General features: G+C 32.1%; 1 protein-coding gene across 3 annotated transcripts in view; it reads right to left on the minus strand.

Annotated features, from left to right (window-relative positions):
* Positions 1–850: 850 nt before the first annotated feature.
* Positions 851–19,133, minus strand: part of LRFN5 (leucine rich repeat and fibronectin type III domain containing 5) — a 288,888-nt gene continuing 270,605 nt past the window's right edge. For 2 of the 3 annotated variants that reach the window (XM_017512349.2, XM_037732756.1), the window contains 4 exons: positions 16,472–17,876; positions 12,998–13,710; positions 6,437–6,480; positions 851–1,242 (listed from right to left, as the gene is read on the minus strand). In XM_017512349.2, the coding sequence (XP_017367838.1) occupies positions 1,225–1,242; positions 6,437–6,480; positions 12,998–13,710; positions 16,472–17,856 (2,160 nt within the window). In that variant the 5' untranslated portion in view covers positions 17,857–17,876 and the 3' untranslated portion in view covers positions 851–1,224. The remainder of the gene's footprint in view (positions 1,243–6,436; positions 6,481–12,997; positions 13,711–16,471; positions 17,877–19,133) is intronic. The other variant, XM_037732757.1, reaches the window with a different exon arrangement.

Below are 19,133 nucleotides of genomic sequence, written 5' to 3' on the forward strand. Positions count from 1 at the left end.
ATGAGGGGATATTTGTAATATTCCAAATCTGGAATAATTAACAGATTAACCTGCATTTCTTAAAAGGCAAACAGTTTTCTAGCTTTTTTGTTTTGAACTTAAAAAAACCACATAATGGTCTCAATGATAACTATCAGAATTACCAAGGAATAGAGATATAATCTATAATAGAGAATCTGAATTCAATTGGGAGTAATAAGGCTACCATGAAAATTTTTTGTAACTTATTGCTTTGCCATGTATTGTGATAAATGTACATGCTTTCAAATTTTATGCAAATATCTATTCTACGACAACATGGAAGATCACTGTGCATGAGTAACTAGCCAAATTCCCACAGCTCAGGCCTGCTTCACACCAGGAGCAGCTCTTAAATGATTAGCTTGGATATTGCTTAAATATGACTGCATTCCCCTATATTAGCCATCAAAAATAACCCACTTCTATATGTGCTGGTATTAAGTCAGATGCATATTCTTTGTTCTTACCCAGAACTTGTGCAAAAGTAGAGAAGTATGCACTTATGATGAAACATACGGCTTGTAATTATTAAAACCTCTTTTGAACTGGCTCTCTAGAAAAGCAACATATCAATTTGGATTAATTGTAATATTCCTATCTTGATTATTTTGGAAGTTTTACTAGGAGAAGAGAGCCTTTATCATTTTCTGTCCTACAATGAGGCATAAAATTAGTATAAATTTACTTAAATAGCTATACTGCTCTGCTTGTAATCTCTTAAGGTTTTTGCACTGCCTACATTTAAACAGTATTATTAGTTCTTGCAATAATTATTTCACCACTCACACTTTAAGGAATGTGTGCTTTCACAAATCAGGCAATGTGCAAATTCTGTCATAGTAAAACATTTATTTGTTAAAGTGATATAGATTATTCAAGATTCTACAGTCTGTTAAATCATGAATGGCAATGTAAGATGGATTGATACAGAACTTGATGTCAATGTAGGCATTTTCTCTTTCTTAAAAATAAAAAATACTTGTAGGCCAGAAGAAAAAAATTTGGTTTTGAAAGAGGATGAACCATGGTCTGATGGAGCCAGTTCCGCCAGTATCAGAGACTTTCACCTCGGCTCCTGTAGACAATTTCTTCTACGACACCAGTTCAACAATTAGCCTTTGTGAATTGAAACATTTTTGAATTTTATCCAGTAAAAATATCAGTGGCAATTATTTTCAGTAGGGAGGGGAGAAGTCGTGCTCTTCAGATTAACTCCAGCCTCTGAAATAAAAGAAAAAGGAAAAGGAAAAAAAAAAAAAGAGAAAGAAAATGCATAGCTAATAAGATCATTGTGCTACCAATCTAAAAGTTACTGAACTGTAAGCACCCAGGCAGGAGTTTATTGCTGTGAAATGCAACCCATACCCATGAAAACTATCTAAACATGCATATAAACATATAAAATGTTGCTTGGTAACTTCAAATCAGCGACTATGTAAAAGTATCTTTTTTTACAATCTAAGTTTGTGAAGCCTAGATGATTATGTAAAGTCAAAGCCACATTGTAAAATGGCATTTTCTCTCACTTTGTTTTTCACATATATAATTTCAAGGTAAGATAAATAAATAATAAATAGTAATTGCAGTTATTAATGCATGCTACTCAAATTTTAACGAACATTTATACTGGTTTTTAAAATGCAAATATATTAGGTCAAATTTGTTCAACACTTCTAAAACCTAAATTTTAAAAATTATTCTGCTAGAAAATGTGTATCATATTAAAACTTTACAAATATTTGATTATATATTTAATGGTAGTAAATTATTCGTCTTAACTAAGTTTTTCACCCACAAAACAAAATAAATGGAAAACTCACAACAACTCTTAAAGGCACTCCCTAGTTGAATTAAATATGATTTTGAAAGAGAGTAACATAAAAATTATTTTACAAAAATATTAAACATACAAATGTGAAAATACTTTTCCTCTGTGTTCTCAGTCTTCATGGATTTAAAATATGTCTAATGAAGTCTGCTCCTTATGAAAATGGAAAATAATTTTTTGAGAAACATATGCTTTCATATACACGAGCACAACTTTTTTTCTCTTTTCCATTCAAAGTCAACTTCATGTTTACAACTTTCTATTTGGGGATTATAAAATGCATGGCACAAATGCATCATGAAATAGAGATGAGTTTATTAAATATTCTATATTAAAATGCTGATGTAGAATATCTTTAGATAAATTTATGTGATAAAGTTATTAAAGCATATTAAAGGTTATTTTGGTAACTTTATGTGAAGGTAGGTAAAATACTGTAAAGATATTTTATTTAAGAAAATATTTCAAAATAATTGATAACCTGAATAGTGAAATTGATTTTAGCAAAAATAATTTTGGAAAGCTAACAAGAAAGGCAGCATATATGTGAAGATTGTTAAGGGACCAGTGTATATCGTACTTGTAATAAAAAAGAATTACCTTGATGAAAGCTACTGAAATATAGATATCATTATCATACATCACCTGGAATATACTAAGAAAAACATTGCAAAGTCACTGTAAAATGTAATGGTATATATTACTAAATTATTCGTTATTTGGATAATAGCACAGCTCATACTGGTAAAATTGGATATCAACAGTTTTTCCTTTTTATATTGATGTACTCCCTTTGATATAAAATGATGTTATGGTACTATACCAAATGTCAAGTTAGAAAAAGGAATAACATAGTAAAAGTTGCAATATTCCTAGAAGGAAAGTGACAGTGGACAAAATAAAGTTTTTAAGTAATAAATATTTCCAGGATAGCAAACTTTAATTTAGTATCAAGTTAATAATTTTATAAGCTCATATATCTTAAAGATTTACTTAAATTTCACATTAAATAATATTAACAAACTGTGAAATATAAATGCTACTAATTTTGAATATTAGGAAACAGCAAAAATTTTGTGAACTATGAAGTTTGTGTGCCTTGAAGATGTAACAATATTACAATTATTAAACAATTTGGAGCCAAATAAAAACTGGTATTGATAGAATATCCAAAATAACACTTTTTAATTTACTCATCAGTAGGCAGCTCCTATAGCAATTCTATAAATATCTAAACATAAAACAAAAAATTACAAGAGTATTAAACAATAAAAATAATTCAGACTAAATGTGGTGAAAATGTTATAAAATCTAAAAATAATCAAGTTTTAGTAGGTTTAGGATGTTTTTGCTATTGTCCTAATTTAACAGTGAGTGATATGATGCAAAAAACTGTGGATAGTCTTATTAACAATACTAAAAAATGAATAGGAAATGTAAGCTATCAGAACATTAAGAGAAGAAAAAAATGAATCGATGTGAGAAAACATTTATTACTACCCTTATTCTGAATGTAATTAAGAACTGTGAGAGATTTTGATGTTTTATAGATAGGATTACTAAACAAGGAGATGATTTCTAAACATCATTGCTGACTCGAAGTTTCTCCCCCTTTTTTAAAAAATTTGATTTAATGTTCAAATATATGTGTTAAAAGCATGCTTCACTATAAAAATTGCCAAATGTTTCCTAAATATGTGTTTATTCTCTAACTCTTATTTTAAAAAATTACTTGCAAAGAATCATAGAAACCTCCTCCTGCAGAAGCAAATATTTTTCATTGATGACTCTCACCTGGAAACATATTGAAAGCATATTTACATCATACATAAAATTTGCTTTCTCTTTGGCTCTTATTTTATGTATTTTTCTAACCCTGTGTTTTTCCATATTTTTAACAATGTTGTTATGTATTTATAATCAACATTAGCTTTTTATCAATTTATATATTAATTATCTAAAAAACTGTACTCATCTGTAACAGATTTTATGGCAAAGTTTACATTATTGCTTGATAGTAAGTATGGAATAATCACAAGTCAAATTTATTAAAAGCAGGAAGTGATTATCTTAAAGGCCTGTGCAAGCAATCAGAGAATAAGCTATAGCTCTTATGCAAAGCTTCACACACACACACACACACACACACACACACACACACACACACACAAGCATACATGTTTTATTGGTCACAATACAGCAAATACTTCTTAAGAAATTTTATTTAAGGCATTTTCATTATAAATGCAAACTACCCAACTATTTCTAACTTAACTACCAAACAGCATAACTAATGTTTTACTGTGTTCATTGTAAAGATAAAAATATTGGCCAAGCACAACGAAAATTTATATGTTAATGCCAATTTCCACGTAGAGTCATCAGCATTAATTTTATCAATAATTCCTTTCCCCTTTGCTCTCATTTCATTTTAGTGTAATTAAAATTTTATGATTATATTATAAAAGAATTATATTACATTTCAAGGTCACTCTACTTCTATACACATTCCAAAAGGCTTCTAAAAAAGAAAATTGGCAGGGGGCATGTTATGAATAGTGGAAATGAAATAAGTGTTTTAATTCTCTATGCTTAGAAAAAAATTCATCTGAACAGATACCTCAGTATGATTGGCTACAGAAAACCCAGAACTAAAAATTTGCAATCACAAAAGGTCTCTGCCTGCTCTCCACCTCATTTCATTCACAGTGACAATGTGAAAGGCAATGAGATAGCTAAAAACACACAGGTCACACACTGTCATCAGTAGAGGCATTACTGTTTGATCTGCTCACAATGGTACACACAGGCCTGCTGTAGCACAAATCATTTACCAAGGATCAACAATAGTTACCTTGGGGTCATAGAGTAACTTAAATCTAATAATGGAAAGTTAGCAAGGAGCTGGTAAATAAGTGAAGGATGTATCCTTAAAACTATTATTTGCCTTTGGATTTGTTTTACTTGCTAATATTCATAGAAGGAGGAACAAGTTAGCCTAAGTAGGAAGGGAAGTTTTCTATAATATTATGACAGCCATTATTTTTAAGGATATTTTCTTAACTTTTTGTAATACTAATCACTTTAAGATAGTCATTATTAAAAGCCTTATGTATGTATGTATCTCATTGGCAAATTTTGTGCTATATCTAGTGGTACAAAGACTTCCAAAGAAATTAGTTATCTCCAAATTCCATTTCTAATAATACAGAAAAATAAAAAAATAAGCATAATTATATACAATATGCCCTTTCAAATGTGAATTTTTAGGAAATTCTTTAAATTGATAATTGAAAAATTACTTAGACATTTACGCACCTGCTTCCAAATTTTGATACAACATTTAGTACCATTTTGGCTTGTGTTTCTTATAGATTAATCACCTTCTTCTAATCCTTATCTCAGGGTATCTTAAATTTCAGGTTGGTTGCATATGATTTATTAAAGTTAAATGATAAATGAACTTTAAAAATGAAAGATAGTGAGAGAAAGAGGAACAGAAAGTGATGGGTAGAGAGGGGGGAAAGAAAAATGAGAAGAGAGGTTAAAATTGAGACTGAACAAAAGGGGTGATGGAGTAACAAGACACCTTCATGCAGGTCAATTCACTGCACGCAACAGAACACAAAACATGTGCCAGACATTGTGCTATTGATTGTTTCCAATGAGCCATCTGCTCTTTTTTGCAAAATAAGAATGGAATTCTAAATTCAGTAAAGAAATGATGCATGAAAACATTTTGATTTGTGGATGGAATTCATTAGGGAAGACCCTGAAAATTGACAAAGTTATTTTTCTTTTAAATATAAAATGTTAAAAACCAAGACCCTATTTTTACTACCAGCAAATAAATCAATGACCTTTTTTAGATCTGTTAAAAGCAGATTTTGTGTGTGTGTATGCCAAACCTCAAGCAAATGGCTGATGCTTCCAGCTGTTTGAACAGATTGCTAAAGTGCTGCTCTGCTCTGGAAACACACTCTCCAGTCCAATTAAAATTCAAGAATCAAATACTCATTTCAAACATCAAAAAAAAAAAAAAAAAAACACTCGAAGAATAATTGGTTGCTGACAAAGGAATACCATGAATATTTCATATGTAGTCTTTTGCTCCATTTTAAAGAGGCTTCTTTCATTTTAGATAACATTGAAACATTTCTGTTCATCTTTTTTTAATGAGGCATGTGTCATCTCAGCTCTTATTAGGGTATGGAGGTCATGGATAGGAGTAAACACATTCTTATCAAGGTACTGTCCTCACATTTGGAAATATTTGTAGAACTGCATATTACATCACGTATGACTACAAGAGTAACTCCAAAGTTGTATGCATTATTAGTATTTACTTTATTTCTTAGAGGACAAATCAGAGATGTTTAGTCAACCCAAAATATCTCTGAATTTAGAAACTGTAAATTCACTTAACCAAACTAAACTTCAGTCTGCACTGTTGAACACTGTAAGTAAATTCTAAAAGAAAATTTCAACAAGCTACACAAATTAACAAACCAATTACTTAAAATTAACTTATGAAAAGTGTATACCCACTTAAGTGTTGAAGCATGTTACAGGTAATAAGAATCTCACCTGTGTTTCCTGGGCAATCTGGTCAACATTAGTCAGCAAAGCATCTGGGAATAAAATGTTCAGTATCATAAACAATTCATATTTTAAAGAAATAGATTCAAAAAACTTCTTACTGAAATCTTGGTAAGACTTTATACCAAGAATTAACAAAGATTCATCTAAAGTTTTTTTTAAAAAAACTTACCAGTTTATGGGTTAATTGCAATTGACTTTTATAATATTTCAGTTCTCTATCACTACTTTCTTATTCCTAATGCTTAAAAATTGAATTTTCAAAAATGTTACTTTAATAACTAAAATGAGTGATTTTCAATATGGATTTGCTTTTCCTGACATTGTTCAATAAGATAATCAAATTTTTGTTCATTTTTGCTATTCACAGTTGGCATTTCAGCTATATAGATTCATATGATTAATATCCAAAAATCATCAAGGAAAAAGAATTCAAAGCAGAAAATATAGTTTAACTATGTTCACCATATATAGTATAAAATAATCATTTATAATATTAACCATCATTCAGCACCCACTCCCCAAATAATAGCTCATGTTTTAACAAGTACCTGTTCATCCTTGTGTAAGACACTAACATTCTAAATACAAACGTTCTTCCTTTAAATATTTATATGTAGGTTTCAATTGCCTATAAATGTTTAATACCATTACATAAACCTATGCAGCACACATTCTTTTTCTTTCCAAAATGTCTTCTTCTCAAGCAAATCTTCTAATCATTGAGAATTGACACATGAGAGAAAACTAGGAGCAAATATTAAGTCCTTCTTAGGTTTCACAGGTGAGTGTCACGAGACTGAGACAAATTGTTTTTTACAAAACCTTCAGCATAGATATTCATGTAAATATACAATGGCCATTGGAGATTAGATTTTACATAAAAGCAATAATAGGACATGTTCACATTGTAGATGAAAAAATGATTACACAATTGTATTATGGTAGAGCCAACAGCCAACATAGTATATTTCATAAGCTCCTGAGTTTACTCAAATAATTATTTATTAGACATATTCTATAGTAGAACATAATATGTACATAGCCTATGTGTCAGTTAAAATTAAATGTACAATCACTTCCAAACACAAATACTTTAAATGAAGGGGCCAGCATGGCTTTTTCCTGAATGAATTTGAAAATATTTTGTTTTTAGACTTCATGAACATAACAGTCACCAAGTTTGAAATGGATGAAATTAGGTTATAGAGGTGGTTATCATTAAAAATGCATAAAATTAAATTTGTACTTTATATTCTATTGTTATCTAATAAGTAACAGGTATAATTTTTACAGTTTTTCTGGGAGAAGTTCTCTGATAGCCAGCCCATTCAAATATATGTTTTTTTCATGTAATTGCAATTTAATTTATATTGCAGGACATAAAATTATGATTTTAGCTGATTAATATTATGAGTAGAGATATTTATATGTCTATGTAGTATATATACAGCCAGATATTTGTGGAGCACATATATATTTATACAAATATATGTGATGTATATATTTATTCAATGTTAACTTTAAACCCCAAATTTTGACTTTGAAAGAGCTGAACATAATCAGAAGACAATCACTTTAAGTATACCGTTACATTTACCAAAGTAATCAGTGATTACATTGTTATATTGACTCCATGTGTAATTTGATGAATTTCCCAATGCATTACCATTACCTTAATGAGGTAATTTACTACTTAAATATATTCCTTGTTATAAATTGTTACTTTCTATATCCCACTTCAGATAGCACCACATTTTTAGGATGGCTCAATCACAATATGTTTACCACTCTTTTTATATTTTAAGTGGGCTTCTGTATACTGCTACAAGAATTGATTGTTTCTGTGGGAAAACATAATAATAAATGAATAAATAAGAAAGATATGAGCAAACTAATTTCATTCATAATCCCATTGTGTATTTATCTAGCATGGGAAGAAAAAGACTGAGTAACCTGTCCTTTGAAAGTAAAAATTCAAATATTGATTTTGATCATTTATTCTTTTCTTAATGCCATTTTTAAAATGATACATTTCTTATCTATAAATTTCATCAAATGTCGCTAACATTCTAAGGTAAAGTGTTATTATTGGCAACATAAGATGATAAGAAAAATGTCCTTTCCATACACAATCCACCGCCATGCAGAAGCCCTTTCCTCAAAACACTTCATATTCACACAGAAGCATACATTGTTAAAATAAAACCACTGGACTGTTCTTGAAACAGGGGAAGGCTGAGCAAGGGAAAGACAGTAGATAGTCTTCATTCTATCTAACAAAAATGAACAGTGTTTTCTCAGCATTATAAAATGCAATTGGAAATCAACTATGCTGAGAAGACAATGGCTTGTGTTTGCTATCTTCTTAAGAAATGTCTCATAGGTTCACAATTGTACCTACAAGATGATCCTTTATATTTAAGGATTTTTTAAAACTCCTGGAATTAAAAAAATCCTTAAATTTATTACTATAACAAAATAGAAAAACTTAAATTTAGGAACTAAACTTCTAAAAATTTTAGCTTTATGAATGATATAGTTTCTTTTCAAAACTATAAGCAAATAAAATAGTAAAATTCATATGAATGCAAGTACTTTTAATAGAAGAAAAAGTACTTTATAAAACAAAAAAAAATATTTCTGGAGACAAATGGAACACATTTATGTTTTTGAATTCTTTACAAGTTTGTGGAGAAAGTATGCATCTTTCAAAGATTACACTTGCTACATTTAGAGATTTCTTAGAATGGTTCAAAACTTACATTCCAAAATTTTAAGTAAAATATATCTACAAAGCAGGTAAAAATCACTGTTTGAAAGCATGAAACAACTTACTGAGACCTCCACTGACTCCTGTCATGGTTAGAAAAAAAAAAAAAAGGAAATAAGTTGGCCACAGTTCAGGTGTTACTGTGTCTAATTTATTTATTCATTTATTTACTTTTTTTCTTCTTCCTCTCTTTGGAGATGGAGTCTCGCTCTGTCGCCCAGACTGAAATGCATTGGGGGGGATCTTGACTCACTACAACCTTTGCCTCCTGGGCTCAAGCAATTCTCCTACCTCAGCCTCCCGAGTAGCTGGGACTACAGACTCCCACCACCATGTGCCTAGCTAATTTTTTTGTGTTTTTACTAGTGACAGGGTTTCACCATGTTGGCCAGACTGGTCTTGAAATCCTGACCTCAAATGATCTGCTCCTCTTGGGCTCTGAAAATGCTGGGATTACAGGTGTGAGCCATTGTACCCCGTCACTGTTTCTTCTTTAAATTGTACTTTATTTACTTATGTATTTATATATTTTTAGACTAAAATAAATAATATCCTTCAAACTAAAATATACTGCTTCTTAAAAGTTTTAGGCTGCTTTAGATGCTTCATTATCCCTTTATGACAATTCTGTAATAATAGTTTTGTATTTTCCATTGAGGGATAATTATTCAAAAGGAACAAAAATAATGCAGGAATGCAATTAAAAATATTTGAAGTAAAAGTCATTTAAAATATGCATAATGGCAAACACAGTAATGTGTTTGTTTCTCACATTGAACAAGCTGAAACTAGAATGTAAAATACAAAAATGAAAAAACATAACATGGCCAGACACAACAAACAGCAAACCACATGCTTTATACAGATGACTGGCTAAACGAGGAATACAATAATAAATGACAGAAAGGAAAATAGGAAAAGGACAGGGAATTTGTTGCTTATGGTAATATAATATTTAGATCACAAATCTAATTAATGAAAATTCTTATTTCCACACCTTTCCCCCATCCATATTTATTTATCTATTTATTTACTCATTTATTCATCTAAGCAACAATTGTGTTTCAGATATCATGATAGATAATATTATTCCCAACTTTTCCATCGACTTACTTTTCAATCACTTCACGGTGCAATTACTTTAAGCAAAAATGTCTTTATATGTTTATAAACAAATAAAAAAAGTGACCCTCTTGATAATCCAGACTTTTGTTATTCTCTCAAAATATAGACTTTTTGAAGGGCAAAATCTAAGGCCACATATTCTCCTTTCCATTATTTTTTAAGAACAAGTATTCAAGCATTTGGTTTAAATATTGTAAAAATGGTCATACTAAAAATATATTAAATAACATTAAATTATTTTCAATGGTGTTAGTCAAAATAAATCTCATATGGTTAAATATCATGTAGTTTTAAATGTCTATGAGAAATATAAGATATTTAATCAAAGTTTCATTAGAAACATAAGTAGGAAATTTTCTTTTAAAAATACTGGAAAATACAAAGTAAGCTCATCAGTAACTTAGAGTACATATGTTAACCTTGCTAATGTTGCCTGATTTCAGAGCATCCTTATCTTTGATCACAACCTTCATAATTCCAGAAATTCTTTGGGGATTCATTTAAGTCTTAAAAGCATTTGTATGTTCAATATTTTTTAATACTAGGCTGATAAATCTAAGAAGGGTAAATTTAGTTAGCTTCTACGAATCAACACTTTTGTGTTGAATTGTGTAATTGATGTTCATTAAAAATATGAATTTTTGCAATTGATGTTAATTAAAAATATTTAGTTGGAATTACAGCATTACTACATTAATGGTGCTGAAAACATATTTCACTCTGAGTGCTGCTTTTGATTTCACAAACTATTACCACATGTGATCTCATCTATTCCTTAAAAGAAATACATAACTGAGCAGTGAAAGGTGATCACACCTTGCAAATGTGAAAGGCAAACATTTTAGAAACAGAAGCAGGACAGAGAAGGGATTTAGCAAACACCTAAATAAATAAAAGCCCACTGGATAATTATTTTCAACGCTGGCACTGAAAGTAATCTCTAACTGCTTTAATGTTACATGCTATTGAATACCATCATGATACACTGCGTATGAGGAGATGTGGCTCTGTCAAGTTAAAAGTAACTGAAATTGTTGTAAATGCTTCTAACAGAAGGAAATTAACAATCCAACATTCCTCACTTGTGTCTTAAGTGGTATTTCAAGTGATCTGAAAAAGTTAATAAACTTTTACTGTGTGCTTAACTTCTCCCAAGGAGTACTTAATATAAGATAGTAAAGTACTTATCTTATGATATTACAGCTAAAATGTCATTTATTTTGTGGAAAGGAATTGGTCTAAGTTCTCACATGAGACTTATTCTCAAAACAAAATAAAATGAAACCTTTTTGATGTTAACCCTGTTTACAGATCTTTAATAAAACACCATTAAGTTAGCATATAATTAAGTTTTTCAAGGAATGAATAGAAACATTTATCTATAGACCTTGATTTCAGTAAATTTCCAAGAATTCCACCTTATCCAGGAACAATATTAGTTTCTACTATATTTAAAATATTGTTTTAAAAAATGATGTATTCCCACTAATTGGCATGATTTCTAGTTGAATTTATCACAGTTTTTGTTTAAAATAGCAAATGCATTTACTTTAAAAGAAAAACATTCAAATGCAAAACTATAGTGCAGAAGGGAAAACACCACTATCTGCTTAATGAACAATGACTTATAAATATAATGAAAACACCATTAGAAGCTTTTAAATTTTACTTGCTGATAAAAATAAACACTCCTTTGATAAAGGCAGTCTTCTATGTTTGTCTCCCTCTTATCTTGCATTAAGAACAATATAAAACTCACTCATTCAGAAAATGTGTATTAAATGAATGAAAACACCTTCGTATTATTAGAGTGTTGATGAATCCAAAATAAATTGTACTTTTTTCTCCTGAAAAAGTATAATTTTTCACTGAAAAAGCTGTGTCATGGAGGAGAAATATCTTAGAACCATTAAGGCACCTGAACCAAGGATGCTGTTTAGAAGGGAATTTATTTTAACATTATCTCGGTATACTAATTGAATATTTTATTTTAAATAATTTAGCAACATGAAGTTGTTCTACAACATTTCCCTAAAAATAAAGGCAACACTATTATCATTGAAAGAAAATATACAGCCTACTTATTAAAAAATATCAATTATCCATAGGTGGCGCATAGTAAATTTGGAGAACATATCATTTTATGCAATGCTTGCTTTTTCTATAACAATTTTTATTTTTTAATCTGCTGTTGCTAGTCCTAGAATAGGGAAAGGCACTGCTGCTATGTCATGCTTTTTCCCTCATCCACTTTATTTATGTTTCCTTCCGGTATACATATACATACATACATATATACAGTTATATATGTATGTATATATACTGTACCTGAGAAGGTTTATTTATAGACAGCATTGGAATTGTAAATTCCAATTTTCTATGTGAGTTCTCAAAATGATTTTTCATGAAAAAGAAATAATAAATGACACAGAGCTTTCCAGTAGCCCCTCAGAATTTGAGAGTTGCTTTTCCACTATGACCATCAGAACAGTCAGACTGAATAAACATCCCATTCATAGACATGCTTCTTTTAGAAAACAGTCCACATGTGTTCGGTGAGTTAATATAGCAATAGTATTCCTTTAATTCTCCATTGAGGGAGTACTCGTGCCTTGCTCTGGATCTCTCAGCAGGCAAAGTGAGAAACTTACTTGGCTTTGTATGTGCTCTTTTAGATGTGGGCCCCTCTCTGACAGAATCGGGAGGTCGGCTAGCTAACTGCAAGGCAGTTGAGTTGTTCCTGTTAGTGTTTTGGGACTCAACATTTGTGCCAACTTCATTCTGTGGTTCGGTACTTGGCTTTGGGCCAGTCTTTCTTTTCTGCTTTTGGGACACAGAAGTGCTTGAAGTCCAGGAAGGAGGCAAAGCAGAGGTAGTGGTAGAGGAGTCCTGACTCGAACAAGTTTCTGAAGATTGAATCACATTGTCAGTGGCAGCTTTACAACACTGGGCATTCTCTTCGTGTCCGACAGCTTGTTTGGACACAGACTGGGGCAGCGTCACACTGCAGCCTTGTATCTGAGCCCCGTTAGTTTGAGAATAAACATTGCTAACCTTGGTGACCTTGTGTTGCCCATTATTGTTGCAAACCTTATACCGGATCATCAGAATGATGATGAATACCAGCACAGATGCTACAATTATTCCACCAATAATAATAATCATGGTGCCTCCCAAAAATTGGGACTGCATGAAATGGCAACGCACATAATCCTGTTCCGTAGTAAACTGGATGCAACCCACGACTCTTGTGGCAGTGAGAGAAGTGATGCCATCATCATATATGGCCAAGACACATAAGTCATACATAGTTCCGGCAGCCAGATTATTGACCAGAAAAGTTTTGCTCGTAGGAGGTATCATTCTGAGGGACAATGGAATTTGTGTTAATATTAAAAACAAAACAAAACATATACACACAAAGTCATTATGACCTTAGTTTGGTGTCATTTTAGTATTCATTAAGATAAGCATATTTATAACATATGAAATATTGGAAAAGTATCTAATCTCATATTTACCCAGTTAAAATGGCTAAAAGTCACTGTCAGGGTCTGCATTACATTAATGTTGCCCGGACCAGGCCTTCACAAGCTTATTAATTATGTTGCTTGGCAAAGGAGGACTCCTAATAGAAAACACTGCTAAAAAATCATTTATGACAAATTACTTTTGAAAGGTGTGACTATGACATTATCTGACTACTAAATAAATCCATTTAACACTTAGAACACCTCTATGACTAAAAGCCAATTTGAAGGAAGGGTAAATGTTGACAATCGCATTAGAAATCAGAATAGAAATGCATTTCATAGCATTTATTTTCCAAACCAGTAAAATGAAAGGGTCCCCAGTACGTATATATTTAATAACAAAGAAAGAATATACTAAGATGAAAGTATTTTCTTTACAAATCTAACTCTTTTTTAGTGCCATCATCACTTGGACCCCATTATGTTTTAATCTATAAATGGGCATAATGAAAATATGTAAGTAATATTATCCTAGAAACATGAACAAGCAAGGCTGTTGGCCAGAGCATAAATCCCTCATCCCACAGTATGCTACTGCAAATTTCCACCAGAGAACATTTAATAAAGTATAAGAGTTTAGGCGAGGCGCAGTGGCTCACACCTGTAATCCCAGCACTTTGGGAGGCCGAGGCTAGTGGATCACCAGAGGTCAGGAGTTTGAGGCCAGTCTGACCAATTTAGTGAAACCCTGTCTTTACCAAAAATATAAAAATTAGCCGGGAGTGGTGGCAGATATCTGTAGTATCAGCTACTCAGGAGGCTGAGACAGGAGAATTGTTTGAACCCAGGAAAAAGAGGTTGCAGTGAGCCAAGATGGTGCCATTGCATTCCAACCTGGGTGACAGAGCGAGACTGTGTCTCGAAATAAATAAATAAACTAATTAATTAATTTTAAAAAAGAGTTTATAGACATCTCTGAATCAACTACATTCTAAAAGTTTCTTGTTGATGTCTGTTTTCCACTGTTTCTTCAGTTGCAACCGAATATGACCTAACTTAAAAATAAATAACAGGCATTACTAAGCATTTTTTACATTAAAATTTAATCTTTACAATTATCTTATGAGACAAGCATTATCACTATTTTACAAATGACAAAAAGTTAGGGTCAGGAATTCAAGTAATTTCTTCAAGGTTACACAGAATTTTACTTGTCATAGCAGGCTTAAAATTCTGGAATTTGGAAAATAAAACCTGGCTTACTTCACAGAGCTAATGTTTAAAATATATAGAATATCCAATAGCTACAGAAAAGTGAGGGGTGAGGAGGGGTATTTGTCCTTTACAATAGCCCATGGGTTATGTGAAGAGCCTGATATGACAAGAGAAAATTACTTTAGGTTAATATACATGTAGCATAGTCCACATTACCATATATTTAGTGATGGAAGGGTATTAGAGAACTTTAGTCTAATTTCTTCCTTGTAATAATGAGGAATTGAAACTCAGCCAGGTAGAATCCGCCCCAGGACAGGTCACATGACTAGCTAGGATAGGTTTAATTTTGCCTACTAGTCTATGCATTTTTCTTAATTACTCTCATTTCCATACAGGAATGAAAATAAAATTATATTGAATAATTCACCTGGGAACATAGGAACTGAGCTGGTCTGATTTCTGACTATCTTAAACAGAAAATATATATATTTCAAAGCCATGGTTTTGCATCATTTCCCAGGGGGTAATAACAGTCTCTCACAGTGGAATTATAAGAAAGGGTAAAAATGTGTATTTTTAACTGAAAATTGGACAAGATGTGACTATAAATCAATGAGGCTGAACTTTAGAAAAACATACCAGAAATTCTTTAGCAGGTGCAAATTCTCCATCATCATCCTTACTTGGAGGTTACATACCTAATTCCAGTGATACTTTCGCTGCTCAAATTATTTATAAGGTTTCTTTTTGGAACTGTCTTAAGAACCAGTACACATGAGACAACATGACCACACACACACACACACACACACACCCCTTAATCACTCAAAATCAGTCTCATTATTTTATAGTTACATCCTATTTTTGACCAAAAATGGCAATACCCATCTTGATCACCCACCTTATTGACAAGACTTGACTCCAAATGGCTTTTGCTTGTTTCCAAAATTCAAATTCACCCTCAAAAGACGAAGATTTGCCACCACTGAGGATATTCAAAATAGTATGACGAAGGTTCTAAAGATAATTCCAAAAGTGCTTTGAGCAATGGCAGCATCATTGGGATAATGGTATAGCCTCCCAACGTGACTTCCTTGAAGGAAAGAACACTCATGTGGATGTGTAAGTTCTGGTATGTTTTTGAATTTTTATAATAAATCAGTCTTGTTCTCTGATAGTCACATCTCTTAGATGAGGGGGAAAAAAAGTAAGTGAGCATAATATTAAATATAAATTAGAACTCTCTAAAATTAATACCATTCAAAATATCTCCCCACCTGTATTACCACCTTTTTCAAGGCTTACACTATGCACTTTAAAATATGAAATTACAACACAGAAGAGCACTGCCAATTAAACAAAAATCAGTAGTACATTAACAAGTTCTACACTAAGAGGCATGGCAAATATACAAATTTGCTTAATTTTTCTTACCTGTAAACAAGGGTGTCATCATAAGTACCATTGTACTGGATTTGAAACATACGTATTCCAGGGATATTTCTTTGAAAATTAAATTTAAGTAGTGCTGTTGATGATGTAGCTTCTGCCACCACAATTTTATCTTGACTCAATTTTGTATCACCATTACTACTGCTCGTATTAGACCCTGACTTGGTAGAAGTTGAGATATCTGAAGAACCAGGATCAGGCTCATGGATATGGTTTGTACTGTTTAGTAAGTGAGGGAGCTTAATTATATGAAGATCCACTATTTGTGTTGCTTCCCCAGCAGGATTGGAAGCAATGCAGGTAAAAGCACCTGTATCCTTTACAGTTGTTATAAGAATATCAAGTGTTCCGTTATCATATACCAGAGATCTTGTTGCATTTGAAATAAGCTTCCCTTCAGGAGAAATCCAGTGAATTGCAGGCTCAGGGTCTCCCCTGGCTTTGCACCTCAGTGTTGCCCTTTGTCCCTCCAGGACTCTCATCTCATGTGTATGACGAGTAATGAGAGGAGGCTCACACAAAAACTCTTCTTCAGGAATTGACCAAAAGTAGCGGCCAGTTAAAAGTGGAGGAGAAGCACAAGTTTCTAAGTCATCTTCTCTGGACAGACGCCTCAACCACAACAATTCACAATTGCAATGCAAAGGGTTTCCACCAAAACTTAATGCAAAAGTAGATGGGCTTATGATTCCTGAGGTTGCTAGTACCTGAGCTCGCTGGAAGAGAGGGTCAGGTGGTAGCTTCTGCAATTTATTTGATGTCACATCTAACCGAGTCATCTTGTGCAAATGGGAGAAGGTCCCCTTAGGAATGTTATCAATCATATTGTGATCCAAACTGAGGGTATGCAAGCTAACCATCTTCTCAACAGCATCCCAAGGAATGGTTTCTAGATTATTATAGGACAGATCCAGCTCCTCAAGGGCGAAGACATCATCAAATGCTGTAGAGGAAATTAAAGTCAGCTGATTGTTGTTTAATATCAAATGATGAAGATTGGAAAGACCACTGAACATATCATTTGTAATTTTAGTCAATCTGTTGCTATTCAAATGCAAAGCCCTCAAATTTCGTAGGTCAGCGAAAGCATGAGGTGTAATAAAACTTATTGTATTCCTGGATAGAGTCAGGTCCACCAAGCTGGTCATATTGGCAAAATCTTTCCTTTTAATATTTGTAACAAAATTGTCTGCCAACCGAAGTTCCACAGTTCTTCTGTCAATGTTTGGTGGAACAAATAAAAGCCCTTTCTTGGCACAAAGGGTTGCAAGATTAGGAGACAAAATCTGACAGACACAACGCTTTGGACAGATCTGAGCTTTCACTGCTATGCCAATGAAAAACAGATAAAAAAGAATTTTTTCCATTGTAGATCAGATTTAAGAGCCTGTAACAGAAGACACAAAGTAGAATGTTAGCATCCAATGATTTAATTCATATTCATATTTCCACTAGAATAATATTTTTATGCAATCTAGAACAAGAAATAATTTCACTTGTTTACTTAACAAGTATTAATATTTATTCTGTGGTAGAGTCTATAATAGACACTAGGGATGAATAATATAGCATTGATAGTTTCATGGGATTTAGAATCAAGTGGGAAAACAAAAAAGTCAAAAGATTATTATAATTCTGCAAATTGAGGGCCATTTTTGAAGTTTGTCCAGGGTACTCCATGGGTGAACTAAAGAGATATCCAGCTCAGATTGTAGGCCTGGGAATTCAGGAAAACATCCCCTAGACTCTAAAGGACATTTTTTTTACATAAAGATATTTTTAAAATTAGAATATATTTAAAGATTTGAAAGCAGGTCAATTCAGTAGCCTAAAAGGAAACAATAAAGGACAATATTTGTTAGCTTCCAGAATGACCTTTGAAGATAACAAATTCTGGTTTAATTTTTTTTTTTCATCTTTACAAACTGTCTTGGCATAGATCAATCTTCACATTTTTTTTTTAAATTTTTTATTGTGAGACGAGTCTTGCTTTGATGCCCAGGCTGGAGTGATCTTGGCTCGCTGAAACCTCTGCCTTTCGGGTTCAAGCGATTATCATTCAGTCTCTTTGAGTACCTGGGATTACAGGCACCCACCACCAAGCCCAGCTAATTTTTGTACTTTTAGTGGAGACAGGATTTATTATATTGGCCAGGCTGGTTTCAAACTCCTGACCTCAGGTGATCCACCTGCCTCAGCCTCCCAAATTGCTGGGATTAGAGGCGTGAGCCACTGTGCCCAGCCCACCATCACATCTTAACTGGAAATACAAAAATTGTATTCTCAAATATAACAAGGTTGAAAGTTTTCCACAATAGCTCCAAGTTTCCGAAATATTAAAATACTTCATTAGTTATAAACATGGATTTTTAAAGATACGCTCTGAAAAGCAGCCACCAGTGCTTTCACTTAACAGTATGTTCTTAAAGGTATCATATTGTTATCCTTCTTTTAAAATCTCAATAAGTTTACATGTATCCAAATTTAACAAATTAACATTTCGACAATTTTCATTTTTCTGTTTGATCTTCAGTTTTTTTTGTATTTAAATCAATCTTCAAAAATAAAAATAATAGCATACATGTGATTAAAAGTTCTCATGCATTGCATCAAATTTTCTTTTCTTTTCTTTTTCTTTCTTTCT

This window comes from Cebus imitator, unplaced genomic scaffold (genome assembly GCF_001604975.1).
Source record: "Cebus imitator isolate Cc_AM_T3 unplaced genomic scaffold, Cebus_imitator-1.0 Scaffold470, whole genome shotgun sequence".
Classification (NCBI taxonomy): domain Eukaryota; kingdom Metazoa; phylum Chordata; class Mammalia; order Primates; family Cebidae; genus Cebus; species Cebus imitator.